Source organism: Rhamphochromis sp. 'chilingali' (assembly GCF_963969265.1).
Source record: "Rhamphochromis sp. 'chilingali' genome assembly, chromosome: 18".
NCBI lineage: Eukaryota > Metazoa > Chordata > Actinopteri > Cichliformes > Cichlidae > Rhamphochromis > Rhamphochromis sp. 'chilingali'.
Window position 1 is genome coordinate 13,916,616 of NC_137945.1, and position 15,682 is coordinate 13,932,297.

The 15,682-nt window shown below is 41.0% G+C and overlaps 1 protein-coding gene across 1 annotated transcript in view; it reads left to right on the forward strand.

Moving 5' to 3' along the window:
• The first annotated feature begins 1,956 nt into the window (after positions 1-1,956).
• mrc1a (mannose receptor, C type 1a) overlaps positions 1,957-15,682 on the forward strand; it is a 34,878-nt gene continuing 21,152 nt past the window's right edge. Inside the window, exons 1-4 of the mRNA XM_080865969.1 lie at positions 1,957-2,243; positions 2,480-2,552; positions 3,242-3,365; positions 3,903-4,426. Coding sequence (XP_080722095.1) covers positions 1,972-2,243; positions 2,480-2,552; positions 3,242-3,365; positions 3,903-4,426 — 993 coding nt within the window. The 5' untranslated portion in view covers positions 1,957-1,971. The remainder of the gene's footprint in view (positions 2,244-2,479; positions 2,553-3,241; positions 3,366-3,902; positions 4,427-15,682) is intronic.

A 15,682-nucleotide genomic window follows, 5' to 3' on the forward strand; every position in this document is an offset into this window, starting at 1 on the left:
AATGTAATTATAAATGTGTTGTAAATGGCCATGGCCAAAGTGTTTATCAGTAGAAAAAGCTGTAAAACCTGTGAAAATATAGGAAAACCTATGAAAAATATAAGTCCGAAATTTATGAACTGATGGTTACTTTTTCCCCAAGCCTTCCCATTGGCTGGATTGGAGGCCTTGCTTGGCTGATTCTGGCCCCCAGGCCTTATGTTTCACACCCCTTGCTCTACGTATATATCCCATTGAATTGTGTTCAGTATACCTCAAATTAGTTTATTAGTTTTATTAACTAATTATTGATGTAATAAATCAAAGTGATTTAGTGGTAATTAAAATGTGATCAGAAGTTAAAAACTGATGATGATTCATGTCATCATAACACACTGTTCACCCCTACATAACCCCTACATGAGTCTCAGTAACACTATTGGTATCGGCAACACTGGCCTTGTATTTACTTGGTATTACCAAAGTATGGATACCAAAATTTGCAGTATCATACATTTGGCCTTGACTGACAGGCCACAGTTTCACCACATGTCAAGCACATTTTGACATACTCCAATGGGGCAAGTTGCCAAAACCAGCCCTGATTAGATAGCGACTGTATCTGCTATCTGCTATGTGAGCCTTGATCTTCAGGATTTTAAGAAAATCCTATACAAATGCAAATAAAAAACAGTTTTACTGACTTTGAGCTCTGGGGTCTGTACTTTCAGTCTAGTCTTTTCACAGTTTCTTTATTTATTGTTGATAATCAATAATTTGATGAAGTACTTAAATTATTAAGATACAACATTTTGAATCGTTTCAAATTTCGTTGGTATTGCACAGGACTGTAATTGCTTGGGCGTATACAGGTATCAGCCTGTACTGGACTGAGTTGTGCTCTCATGAAGGAACTGCTTCAGAAACCGCGTCGATGCAGAATCTAAAATTAGCTCTTCTAATGACACCACGTAGAAATGTGTGCAAACCGAAGACAGCACTGAATATAGTCCAGATTATCTAATCCTGATCCAGTTACTTGATCAAGTGTTCACACGTCTGAAGACAGCAATGGCACAATGTCCAGCTGTGTGGGTTTTGCAGACACAAGTCTAAACAATTCAGCAACATTTTTACTCCGTCGTCACTTTTATGCAGCGATATTGGTCTGTGGCATAGCAGATACTGTGGCTTGATGGCTTTAGAACCAAAGACAGATAAAATTACTTCATGAATGCTTTTGACTGGTAAAGTTCTAGCTGGGCTTTGGTGGGGAAAAAAGTCTCATGTCGCTTATTATTATGATGCAACAAATCATAATCAAGCGCCTGAATTTGATGAACAATAACATGTTGAACTGACAGCAATTTCAAAGCACGAATGCATTTGCAATTGTTACAAAACAGTGTGGATTCCAAAATTTTGCAGTTAGAACACTTTGCCACTAGATGGTGATATATAAGCATGAGAGGAGTCGATGTGTTTTTAGTGGTATCTTGTTTCTTGGGTTACAGCCAGTAGTCCTGGGATGCTGATTATACTGTGGGAGTAATTAACTTGTGTTTCTTATATTTGGAGAATTCCCAGGAAGAATACAAGGTACACATCATTAAAGCTGTGTGGACTGTGATGTGATAAGCCTGAAAAACACTGGCTGAGATGCTGTTTTTACCTCGGATTGCCCCAAAGCGATTGCTGTGTCACATGCATGTCCTTCAGGGTGTAAAGTTAGACGAACTTTGTTTGTACGTTGTATCAAAAGAGAGCAAAGGGCCGGTCACATCACCGCCACGCCAAGGCACACAATGCCTAGTGCAGTGTAAGCAGTTGGGTGAGCAGAGAGCCAGGGCTGTGGTGTGTGGAAAATGCTAGTGGAGGCAGACAATGCAGAGGTCCGAGGCCTGACCAGCCCTCAGAGGGACAGGGGTCGCCTCACTGCGACAACAGCCCCTGTCTCCCTCCCTTCTTTTTCTTTTTGTGAGCTGCCACAGGATGGGCTCAGGGAGGACGGTGAAGTTTGCCCTGTGCGAGGTGCTGCAGTTTGCAGGCCTGTGCGTGCCACTCTTCATCGTCATGCAGAGGTTTGCTGTCATCGTTGCAAAGGTCAAAACATCAGCACAACCCCCCGGAGACGGCAGCACTGCCTACTGGTTGATCGTGGCCTCCTCTATTGCCTATGTGACCTCCACTGCCCTGCTGGTCTGGGTACCCCTGAAGTATATGGTCTTCATGAAGAAGAAATTTCTCATAGGGAGGAAGAAGTGGTGAGTTTCTCAGACATGAAGATTGAGAACTGGTCCGAGTTGTGTATGCTCAGCAGCTGGGATCCCAGTGCTGTCCTACGGGACCGAGACATGATCAGCTGGTTTGAGGCTGAACTGGCCTGTGACTGGTTTGGACAGAACTTGGCTGGTTAATACCAGGCTTTAGCAATTCCTGTCACTGACTTTAACTTCCTCCCTTGTTTTCTTTCTTGCCCTTTTTTTTGTCTTTATATCAGGAGGCCAGTGACCCTTGTTTATGTGATCCTATCCACATTACCCTGCTTTGCCTTTCTCATTGCCAGCTCTGAGGTACAACACCCAACAGATTGTTTCTCACTGCTTTCATTTGTCATATCAGGTTTATCTCTGCTCTGATCATGAACTTTGACCTGTATGTTGCTATACTTGTAACATGACTCAACCTGTAATTGTAGATCCTTTGTAGTCATGTTGGGTGATTGTGTTTATACTCCAAAGAAGTTGCTATTAACTTAAACATATATCTATTACAACATTGTGTTTGGGAACATGGTGTATGACAGGATTCACAGTATCACTGAAACAAATGTGATGAGCTGTGAGAATCCTTATGGATCTCAGGAGAGGACTATCTAGCCTTATGGATAAGGAGCTACTGATAAGCAGCTTGGTTCCTCTTCCTGTCCATGCTGTCCTTGTCAAATCATGTCCACGAGGCACATTTTCACTTCCTAACTGGCTACAGCCCAGACCTTATTTGCCCTTTTTTGTGGCATTCTTTAAAGCTTAAGCAAACCTTTTGACCTTTGCTTATCTAGTGGCTTCAACATAAGAGCCATAAATTCTGCTAAGATGAGCAACTCGTCTGTTTAGGGCTGTGTCAAATGCCCTCGCTGCAAGTGACAAATCCCAAAATGTTTATTACCATTGAGGTGAACCAGTGGGCTCTGTAAAGATTAAAAGTGAGTAAATAATTACAGTACTCAGTCAGGCTAACAATTTTACGGTTGTTTATCCAGGTTCAGATAAATAACAACCTGAAACACGATACATTCACTGAGCTCCCCGTGTCACTAGTCCTCTTCTCGCTCATCTGCATTGACGTTGTGGAGAGGATACGACACTGCAGGCTGACCGGCCAGGGTGAGCGCAGCTCTCTCAACACATTACACAAATCACTCTTTGACTGCTGTAGATCCTGAACTTTCTGCTGCAGACTTGTATAGTAAAGTATGCTGGGTTTTGCATTGCAGGAGCTTGGAGGCAACTGCAAACATACTGTGAACATTTCTATACATCACTCGAGCAAAATGAAGAAATGAGCAGGATATTTCTTTGGACTGCTTCATTTCTCACTTATCCAAAATGAGGAAATGAGCAGGATATATTTTTAAATTTTTCTGAATCTGACATGGCAGAAGTAGGGAAATATATTTTCTTAAAAACCACATGATAAAACAGTTCATATGAATTTCTTCAAAGCCCAAATCGTTTGAATGAGCGATCTCTTGATTTATTGCCTCTGTCTAAACAGCAGATTAATGTTTATATCTGTGAGCCACATTATTTGTCTGATAGCCTTCAGCTGTCTCTTTGTAAATCTGGGCCGACACCACTTGATGATAAACAGCTTAAGTAAATATAATCCAAGATATTGTGTTTTCTTTTTCTTCTCTCCAGCTAATGACACCGAAAGAGATGCTGACATCCCTTCCACTGTCCTCACACATGTGGAACAAGTAGCACCAGTAACACCTATCACTCCAGCTGTGCCAGGGCCAGCTGTGCACAGGCAAGGTGTGCCCACTCCTATGCAACCAGGAGCAAACCAGCTCAATGACAGGAGCCAGAACGGAGCAGGAGCTCGACCAGAGACCAATGGGACGCTACCGGGCATACCAGGTAACAATGGGAGGCCATATGGCATGTCTGGATTGAGTGAACCATCAGGAAGCACCACACCGTACCACATATCTCCCTATGCATACACTGGGCCTCTGAGATTCCTGTGCGCCACTGATGCCCGTGCAGACGTGTTTGTGGACAGCTTTATGTTCTGGATGGATACGGTGGAGATGGTGAGAGTGGCAGGACATCCTCTGGTCTACTACTCAGGCTGGGTGTTTCCCATCTATATCTTCAGCTACCTATCATGCTTGCGTGTGGTGGTCATGCCCCACAGCCCCCTGCTTTCCTCCCTAGGAGTAGCCCTGCAGGATTTACCCTTCTTCTTTGTGCGCGTTGGCCTCATTGCCTTCTTCGGCTTTGTTACGCCCATCCTCTATCTGATGAAGAACTTGTTGGTCTCACTGGCCTTCATCTACTTCAACTTTATGACCAAGTTGAAGGTCTTCAACACAGAGAGGATGTTTTTTTGAGACCAGCATTCAAGGGCAAACAAGCTTTTCCTTATTTTCTGTCATATATACATTAAATACTGTCACGACAGTGGGTGCTCATTTTAAACAGCCAAATTTGTAGATGATGGCTTCAGACTGCTCTAAACACTCTGTTTCAGACAGCTTTATGTCTTCTATGGCTCTCCATGGCATTATAGAGAGTCCATATCACTTATATGATCGTCTCAGGCACTTAGCTTTGCCTGTGAGCACAGAAGCCCCACCTACATGCTGTTTAAACCTTTGGTTTATAAAGGGCAGCCAATCAAAAGGAAACTGGCTAAACAAAGACTGAAATGAGATTTGTTTTTGAACCATGTGTCATGCACAGCTACTCAACTGCCTTAAAAGAGGTGGTTAAAGCAAAGGTTTGACACAAACACAGAATGTATTGATTCAGATGGTGGCTGCACCGGCACTTCTTAAAACGAGTCAAGTAATAGGTTAAGTACTAAAAGAACAAAAGGACTTCTCAAGTAGTTATTGCCAAGAGAGTTCATACCAGATGTTTACACCAAATAACAGGCCGAGCATTGAATATATGATGTTTTAGTGAGGAGTAGAAGAACAATATGTAATATGTTCATCAAATCTGGCATCACGCTAAATAAAAACCTGTTTAACTAGAAGACAATTATTGAAAAAGCTAAGAAAAAAATCTAGCTCAAATGTTCAAATTTATAAGACTGGGATTAATATATTGTAATTTTCAAGCATTTTTCTAGATTGTGATGCCACAGTGATTTTCTGTTATTACACCTAAGTTTTAATGGTACAAATGGCACTTAAACCCTGGTATTTTTTAAGATAACGTAATATTGAATAACTTACGAAAAAGTTCATTCTCAGACTTCATGATGGATTCACAATTCACAGCTGGTGCAGTCAAACCAAGTATGAATTTGTGCATGTGACAAAATGCATGATGGTAATTTTCACAGGCCAAAAGGGAGCTCTTAGGCAATGGAAACTACATGTCGAGTGACTGTTGTCATGTTATGTCCAAATATACTTTTTTTAAACCAAGAATGGCACTTTGGAAATGTACCTGTAATGTAATGATTTTTCTACAATCATAAAGTGCGGTGAATATGTAAAAGCATAAATTCATGTTGTTTATATTAGGTTGTTTTTTTGGCTAAGTTTCTATACAAAAAGAAAAACTGGTGTGAGATTGTGTCACTGATACATATATTTTGGTCAACTTAATAAAGAAACTCATAAAATATGTTGCAACTTTGACTTGTGAAATATTTTTTATGCAGACAAAATTCACTGGCACTGACCTCCCATGTATGTTTTTAGGAATTTTTAAAAAAACTCTGCTTAAATGTTTTTCCTTGTAATTCATCTGATCTTTTTCTAAATCCTCAAGAGCAGGGGTTTCCTGTTATTCTTCTGCAAAAACAACTTCATCACACACAAGAACAATGACAGGGCAGTCATTGTTCACTGAAACAATGACTACACTGAAAAGTGTAAAGTAAATTAATACAGCACTGACACAGCACTTTTGTGACAATTATCATTTTCTGAATAGACAAAGTTGCAGAACCAAAACAAATTAAATAAAGTAACACAAGACATTAACGTGAAAAAATACCAATAGCATACAGTAGGTACTATATTTTAATGACATAATGCCCACTGCAGTTTACACTCAGGTACTTGGACAATAGCAGGTTTTGTAATTTTGCTTCCAATCATTAGTATCGTGAGTTTTAACTCAACCAATCAAGATGTGACTACAGTGCACACATAAAGAAAAATAATGTAACATTTTTATTAAACCCTCTATTTGTTGTTTAGGGTTTAAATCCCATAACATATGTTTTCGTCTCTTATATCCACTCCTTTGATATTTCTATCTAGAAGATAGTAAGGACATTTACCCACTACACATATATGGGGCATATATTTGACTTTTTGTGTTCATCTTCCTAAAGTTGTAGTAGTATCGGGGTTAGCACCATTGCCTCACAACAAATGGGTTTGAAGCCACTGGCCACCTAGGTCCTTCCAAGATTGAATTCACTCACTGTTCCTGCAATCCGCATTGCAACCCACCTCCATTATATGCTCTTCACGCTACTTATAACTTACCGTGTAAGTTAATAAGTATTAACGGGAATTCTTGCAGTTTGAGGCCAAAGTGGCCATATTGTCCCTCATTTCCCTGAATAGGGAGCAGGATTTCCTCTTGTCATATAAGTATGCTGAAACATATCATCGCTGTACTGTTCACCCAAAGCCTCATGAGAAGTGCTATCCTGCAAAACCCATCACATCAGCAAAGTCCAACAAACCTCATTATACCCTTGTTTCCTCATATCTGTTCTGCCAAATCTTCTGACATATGAAAGATCTTCAAATTTAGTCTTGTATAACACAGTCTGTGTTTCTTTAACCATAATGCAATGGCTACTTCAGAACAGTTACAAAACAATGACAACGGCAATATCTTTACCCTTGAAAAATGTAATCTCTCTTTCTTTTCTTTTTTTTTTTTTACAAACATTTAAACTTCTACCTGACCTTCAAAGTTGACTTTCATTTTCTTGATGAATGGAGAGATCAGTTTGTTTCCCTTCTTGCCTACCCTGCCAAAAAAGTCTGCAAAAAGCTTGTAGACCTTGCAGGCATTTGACCAGGTGTAAATGACATGATATTTTTCAGGGTGATTCAGAGGGGAAGATACTGTGTCTCTGTGTTACCGTTCCTCCATGTCACACACCTTGGCACGTACCAGACCCCATCTCCCCTTGACTGGAAATTGGGAAATCTCTCTTACAGCCTCGTTTGCCACTAACAGCAAACCACACACTGAGAATAACGTTACCTTATTTAAAATTGCTGTGTCCGTTTGTGTCCTTCAAGACCTCTGCATCACTGCTGATATAGGCACTTCAGATTTTTTATTTTTTGGTGGATATTAGGCTTTTAAATGAATTTAAATATATCTATATATGATATACACTTCACCTTCACTGGGTGAAGATGCTGCTGGTCTTTGGCCTAAAAGACCAGGACCTGCCTTTAAACTGGGGCAAGTGCAATGAGAGAAATGTCATGATCTTCAAAGGTTCAGGACTTTGGAGTCACTGGAGGATACATGGGACTCAGGGTGACCACTGTTGAAAGGAATATCAAGGTAGAAATTGTGGGTGCAGCAACCTACAAAGGCTAAAATGTGCTTTAGCATTGAAGGGTGTCTTCATTTTTTACCATATTGTGCATAATTTCTTCATGCTTTAAATATTGTTGTTAAGTATTTGTGTTTGCAAAAGAAGAAAGATAATTCAGAAATTCTGATTATTAGTTAGTACCACAAGTACTGGCAGCACTAGTAGAACTGGCAGTGAAACAGCCCCGGAGTATGATGGAGCCACCGTGCCTGGCAGAGGATACTGTGACACAGTGTTCTTAGGTTTGAATATGGTTGGGACAGGCTCCAGCTCCCGTGCAATCCTGAATTGGATGAGTAGAAGAAAATGAATGTAACTCTGTAACTGAGTAGTTAATGAGCATTGCAGTCACCAGAGCACTGGCAACTTTTATGCACTTATGTGCCTCTGGATTTGATGCCCTGGGTTCTGTCGGCTTCCACTACACGGGTTGCTATAAACTTTCTCTGTTTTTCTGTTTTGTGTTTCTTTGTTCTGGGTGGATTTAAGGATAGCAGCATCCACTTTGTCAGTAATCAATGGATTGTGTTAATAAAAAACATAGAGATATATTTTCTTGTCTCTCAGAATGCTTTGAAATATCTTTGGTGATTTTATAATCCTTCTTCTAACATCTAGCTTTTATCATACATCTATTTTTGGTCTGTTGTGTGTTTCATGTCTTGACGTGGTTGTTTTTATAATATTAAGTCAAACAGACTATGTATATATGTGTTTATTTATTTATGTATGTATTTATCTGTCTTTTTCCGATATTAAATCTACAGTAAGGCCTTCAACTGTTCGTAAGTTAATGGTAAGTGTCATGCGGCGGCTGTGTGAAGGCAAGAGAGGACCTAAATGCACGGCTCTAGGGATGAACTCAAAGGCAGGTCTTTATTAACAGGAACATAAGAAGTCATACAAAAACTATACTGGGAGCAACTAAAGCTGAAGCGCTGGGAAGACACGGTAAATCCACACAACCTAGAGGGACGACGCAATACAGAACAAAGGGACACTCTGACATAAATACACAGAAGGTAACGAGGGAAGTGGGAACACACGGGGAACACAGCTGAAGACAATTACTCATGACTGAGCAGGGAGGACACGAAACTGAAAATACTGACACCAAGATGTGGACCTTAAACACAACACAGTACACAGAGATGAGCACAGAGAGAGAGAGGCAGAGAACAAGGATGAATACGAGGGGATGAGGAGAACACAGAACACAAAGGACGGGAACACGGTACCAGAACAAACACCACAATAAAAGCATGGACACAGGGGGAATCCAAATGCCAAACTAAACAATCCAATGGACATAAGGAACAAAATACAAAACTACAGGAAAACTAAGAACACTGGGTCAAAATGACCCAGGACCATGACAGTAAGGGAGAGTTAATTGTAAGGTTAAGGTAGAATACTGTGCTACACAACAGCATAATCATGTCTGCAGTGAGTGGGAGATGCTCTGTATCTCATTGTACATGTGTATAGTGACAATAAAAGGTATTCTATTCTATAAGTCTTGCACCACCTCTCATTTCTTTATAATTTGCTAGGAAATGGGAAATAGGTGCCATGATCTACTTAAGGTACTTCAAAGTTATGGTGCCAGAAGGTAGACCTGATGTATTAGCTTGCAATTTGTGTGCTTATTGTTTTAGTTCCATTAGTTTGGTTCAGTTAGCTGTACTTATAAACGTCAGCATGGTAAACCAAGATGGTGACCATTAGCTTGTTAGCACTGCCACTGCTGTTTTCATTTGGCTTGAAATACTACATAATGGCAAAATTGCTGTTCACTTGGTTCTCTTTGTTTATATTTAGACTGATACAGAAGGACAGTACCACATCGGCATGATCGTGAATTTGGATGAATCATTTAGGTAAATATTAGAAAAAATACTGGCCATTCAGTAACAACTGCATGGGTGAGTCTAATACAGAGATAGTCTAAAACACATTGAACATTCACGGTACCAATACTTATTTTCATTAATCACAGACGTTAAAATGAAACGCATTATTGCTCAAGAATTTCAAGTGAATAGGGCCTGTGCTAAAGAGGTTTGGTTTTTTTTTTATTTGGTATGCCCCCAGAGCGTTCTCACTCCCGAGGCGTAACATGTCGACGTTTTGTCACGTCCCGCGGCGTTCCTGAGGAACGCGAAAGGAGACCTTCGGCGTTCTTATGGTACGCGGTGGGTTATGGCTGGAATCCAGTGCAATGACGCTCCCGCGGTAATAGACGTTCCAGCCCTGTATTCCAGCCCTAAACCTAACCTTATCCCTAGCCCTAACCATAACCTTATTCCAGACCGTAACCAGGACTTTCATGATGTTAAATAGCGTGTTTCTAAGCGATTTGAAGAAAAAGAGCGAACATGTGTAGGTTCAGTCCAGACGGTTCTCATATTTCCTCTTTTTCCGAGGTCGTCATTTAGGAACAAGAGAAGGGGTTTTCCTCCACTTCAAGGACAGAGACTTAAATCTGTTCCAGTAAAACATTTTCTCATATCCATTTCCAGTAAGCGTCCCTTTGTAATTACAACAGAAAATCCCTAAACTTATTTTGTTTACACAGTGCTACAAGGTCATAAAAGCCAAAGAGGAAATTTGGTTCCAATCATCAGCGAGTTGAGCAAGGTGAGTAGTAGGAGCCGTGTTGTAATATACTTCTAATGTTAAAAAAACTATACTTTTCTCTGTCTGTAAAGATTACATTTAAAAATTATAAATTATTAGTTATTACTTCTACTTCTTTCATTTCTATATCAGACATTTGACACATACATATGAATATTAACATACTGAAAATAAACCAACTGTATATTGTGTACAGCAGTTATATTTTTGAATCTAATCCTAAAACTGAGTGCAATATTTGGCTGCAGGATTGCAGGATTACTTGGAGACTTGAAAAATGGGATACCGGAATGTGGATAGCTGTACGTCAAGGCACGGCTTCATCTGTAAAAGAAGTATTGGTGCCCGATGACAATGACAGTAATTTGAACCAAAAATGTCAAATTACAAATCTGTTGCCACCGATTTTCACTCCAGTTCTTGTGTAATTTGGCATACCTCGTTGTTTCCCTTCCTTAGGAATGACGTCCTCATGCCATCCTTCCACTAACACTATTTCTGATGAGGATTCACCGAACAGTGAATCAACAAAAGGGCCAGATGTCTCTCTCAAATCGTGTGTCTTTGCTGGATTTTCTTCCTTTTTCTTAAGAATATGACTCTCAGATACTGTTCATCTGCTGTATACAAGGGTTTTTGGTTTTTTTTTAGATCGACCACTTCTTCCTTTTTCCCATACTTGTCCAGTTTTTTCAATTTTTTTTTAAAGAAACTCTTACACCATCCTGAGACAGGCCACTTTTTCAGCTTATAAGTCTTTGGAAATCACCTTGTTGGCACATTTGCCATTTTGAAATGTTATATTATCCCTGTGACATTGTTGTCTTTGGTTATTTTTCATACATTCAACCTAAGAAATTGGAACAATTATATGTTTTTTTGACAGGTTTCTGGTAATTTAAAGAACTGGTTCTTTGCTATATTGCCAGTTATTTGTAGACAACACTGTTCTTTTACAGTAAGTTTGGTGCCTTTTTCATGCTTTAATGACTCTTAGGTCAGTATTTAGTATTCCAAAATCAAACAAAAGCATACCTCTGAAAATGGTCAGGTACAAAGAGTGAACTGACAATGAGTGAAAAAGCAGGCAATGTCCAAAGAAAAACTTTGAAAGACCATCAGAAAGCCTGGAGAACTGTTACTCAAGACAACTTTTAACATGACAGGAAACTCTAGCAACTTGGTAACAAATATAAAGAAACAAGAGGTGGCTAAATGCTTTTGCACAGTACTATATTTATTGTGGCATTTCAAATTTAAGATATGTCACTGCTAAAACTGTACATTTTGCCTCCTTTGCACACATCATTACACCGCGTTCCAAATTATTATGCAAATGATATTTTTCTCTGTTTTTTTTAAATAGTCGATTCAAATGAGTCAGCATAATTTTTGTGTCATCCACCATTAGAGTATAATTCAAATGTTACTGATCAAAACTCCCAATGAACACAGTATCTTTTTCAAAAATAAAAAACTTAAAATGCACTGTTCCAAATTATTACGCACACAGAGTTTCAAAACATTTTATAGGTTGTGGAGAATTGAAAATGGTCATTTGTTGAATTTGCAGCATTAGTAGATCAATTTTACTGAAATCAAAAGCTATTTCAATCAAAAACATCTTAACAGGTCAAGTAGGACCCCTTATTTGATAGCAGTTTTACAATTCTTGCATCCATGGAACTTGTGAGTTTTTGGAAAGTTTCTTCTTGAATGTCTTTGCAGGATGCCAGAATAGCCTCCCAGAGCTGCTGTTTGGATGCGAACTGCCTCCCACCCTCATACTTTTTTGTTTGAGGAGGCTCCAAAGGTTCTCAGTAGGATTGAAGTCAGGGAAGAATGGGGGCCACACCACGAGTTCCTCTCCTTTTATGCGGATAGCAGCCAATGATGCAGAGGTGTTCCTTGTAGCATGAGATGGTGCATTGTCTTGCATGAAGATGGTTTTGTTGCAGAAGGCACAGTTCTTCTCTTTCTACAATGGAAGAGAGTGGTCAGTCAGAAACTCCACATACTTTGCAGAGGTCATTTTCACACCTTCAGCGACCCTAAAGAGGCCGACCAGCTTTCTCCCCGTGATTCCGGCTCAAAACATGACTCCACCACGTCCTTGCTGACGTTGCAGCCCTGTTGAGACATGGTGGCTGTCCACCAACCATCCACCACTGCATCCATCTAGACCATCCAGGGTTGCAATGCACTCATCAGTGAACAGGACTGTTTGAAAATTAGTCTTCATGTAGTTCTGGGCCCACTGCAGCCGTTTCTGCTTGTGAGCATTGGTTAGGGGTGGCCAAATATAAGGTTTATGCACAACTGCAAGTCTCTGGAGGATCCTACACCTTGATGTTTGCAAATCTCCAGAGGCACCAGCAGCTTCAAATATGTGTTTGCTGCTTTGTAATGGCCTTTTAGCAACTGTTATCTTAATCAGATGTATTTGTCCGGCAGAAACCTTCATCATTGTGCTTTATCTGCACGAACCCATGTGTGCTCTGACTCAGCCACAAATCTCTTACATTATGGTGATCACGCTTAAGTTTTCGTGAAATAGCTAAGGTTTTCATTACGTGTCCAAGGCATTCAACTATTTCACGCTTTTCAGCAACAAAGAGATACTCTTTCCTTCCTATATTGCTTTTTTTTTTTTTTTTTTTTTGCCTGTCCCGTTTGGTTCTTTTGCCATCAGAATTATTGTCTAAAGGCGAGGAAAGATGCCCGACGGATTTACTTTACCAAATTGACCATCCCAGCCTTGCCGTAATGGTCCATTTGATTCACCTTTTATTGTTCATTTTATTTTCACTTACTGAATACGGGACAGACTTGACTGGGGGAAAGAAGGGGAGAAAGAAAGAGGGAAAGAGAAACAGCTGAGAAGAGGGACGGGGGAGAGGGGCAAAAGACAAAAACCAACAGAATGAGCAGGAAAAAAAAGAAGAAAAAAAATGCATATATCGATCACCTGGGTCACCTGCTGAGAAAGAAAAAAGAAGACAAGCAGAAGAGAACAAGAGTAATAGAATAAACAACATCACAATGATATATGGGAATATGACAGTAAATACTAAATATTAAACATTATTGTGCAGCACATAAGATCAACAGAACACAGTGGGCTTTGAGGTAGGAGCCAAAAAGGGTGTAGTTTGTGGGTGTGATCACCCGTGTGTACACCTGTGAGCATGGATGCGCTTGTTTTTTTTTTTAAAGGTTCCTTCATGTAATGATCTGCTAGAGGGTGTGGGGGGGCCACAGCCCCGTCCTCCAGGGCATGAAGCAGGTATGGAGGAGATCAAAACTCCAGACATCCAGAGGCCCCCAGAGACCAAGGAAGACCAACAGAGGGGCAGCCGCGCCACTGTCCCAGAAAGAGCTGAGGAGAGTCCCAGATGAGGGCTCACTCAGCAGCCGCGGAGCAGAAGCCAGGGGGAGTTTGAGTGACGCGCCCGTGAGCTCCGCCGGCAGCCAGCCGTGCCTGAGTGACCGAGCCCCAGGCCGAGAGGCCGGGGGCACCCCACCTCCGAAGTGGCCCGAGCGAGCCCCAGGCTCCAGGCCCCAATATGCGGCCGCCAGGGAGTGAGCCGGTGTGTACCTGGACGTCCATCCCCGGACACAAAGAACCACCAACGCACCGATGTCTGAGGGAGTCCGCCACTGGCAGGGGAAGTGGTGGTAGGGGGAGATAGGCCTCCAAACCTTGGAGGGCCTAAGATGTCCCCAGAGAGGTCCCCTTCCTATATTGCTTGAAAATGGTGGTTTGCTTAATAAGGTGGAACATCCTTCTTTAGTAGTTTTTCCTTTAAATGGGCTCACCTGGCAAACTAATGATCATAGGTGTCCGAGATTGATTTCAGTGATACAAAGAGTCCTGGGACACAATTCCATCCATGGGTTTAATTGAAAAACAACTTATTTAATCTTTATGACACTTAACTGTCATAGTGCTATAAAAATATTATATATTCATATTTTTTTCCACTTTAAATTAGCCAATCTTTTAAAACTACTTCTCCCTGAAATATTCATATCAAGTTTTAATTATATTTCGGGGGTTTTAACCGATCGTGGCTCAAGAGTTGGGAGTTCGCCTTGTAATCGGAAGGTTGCCGGTTCGAGCCCCAGCTCGGACAGTCTCGGTTGTTGTGTCCTTGGGCAAGACACTTCACCCGTTGCCTACTGGTGGTGGTCAGAGGGCCCGGTGGCGCCAGTGTCCGGCAGCCTCGCCTCTGTCAGTGCGCCCCAGGGTGGCTGTGGCTACAATGTAGCTTGCCATCACCAGTGTGTGAATGTGTGTGTGAATGGGTGAAAAGGCAGCACGGTGGCACGGTGGTTAGCACTGTTGCCGCACAGCAAGAAGGTCCTGAGTTCAATTCCACCATCAGGCCGGGGTCTTTCTGTGTGGAGTTTGCATGTTCTCCCCGTGTTTGCGTGGGTTCTCTCCGGGTACTCCGGCTTCCTCCCACCGTCCAAAGACATGCAGCTTGTGGGGATAGGTTAATTGATTAATCCAAATTGTCACTAGGTGTGAATGTGCGAGAGAATGTGAGTGTGAATGGTTGTCTGTCCCTATGTGTTAGCCCTGCGACAGACTGGCGACCTGTCCAGGGTGTACCCCGCCTTTCGTCCTATGACAGCTGGGATAGGCTCCAGCGCCCCCCGCGACCCTGAAAAGGATAAGCGGAAGCGAATGGATGGATGGATGGGTTTTAACCCTTTTAATCGCAGTTTAATTACATGAGCGCACCGGTTTTTTTTTAGCCCCAAAAAACAAAAAAACTAAATATTTTCCATAAAAAACATTTGAAGTAATATTTCACTTTTATTATAATTAGGCCTTTGGATGGTCCAAAGATTCGCACCAACATTCGTTTTGATCCAGCATTATTTTTAATGCAGGGGCAAATTAAAAAAAAAACTCACGTCCATCGCCCTAGGGACCGTTTTCTGCCACGCCCCAAAAAGTGCTATAAAAAGATTATATATTCATATTTTTTTTCCACTTTAAATTAGCCAGTCTTTTAAAACTACTTCTCCCTGAAATATTCATATCAAGTTTTAATTATATTTCGGGGGTTTTAACCCTTTTAATCGCAGTTTAATTACATGAGCGCACCGTTTTTTTAGCCCCAAAAAACAAAAAAACTATAAATTTTCCATAAAATACATTTGAAGTAATATTTGATTATTGTTATAATTAAGCCTTTAGATGGGTCAAAGATTGGCTCCAACA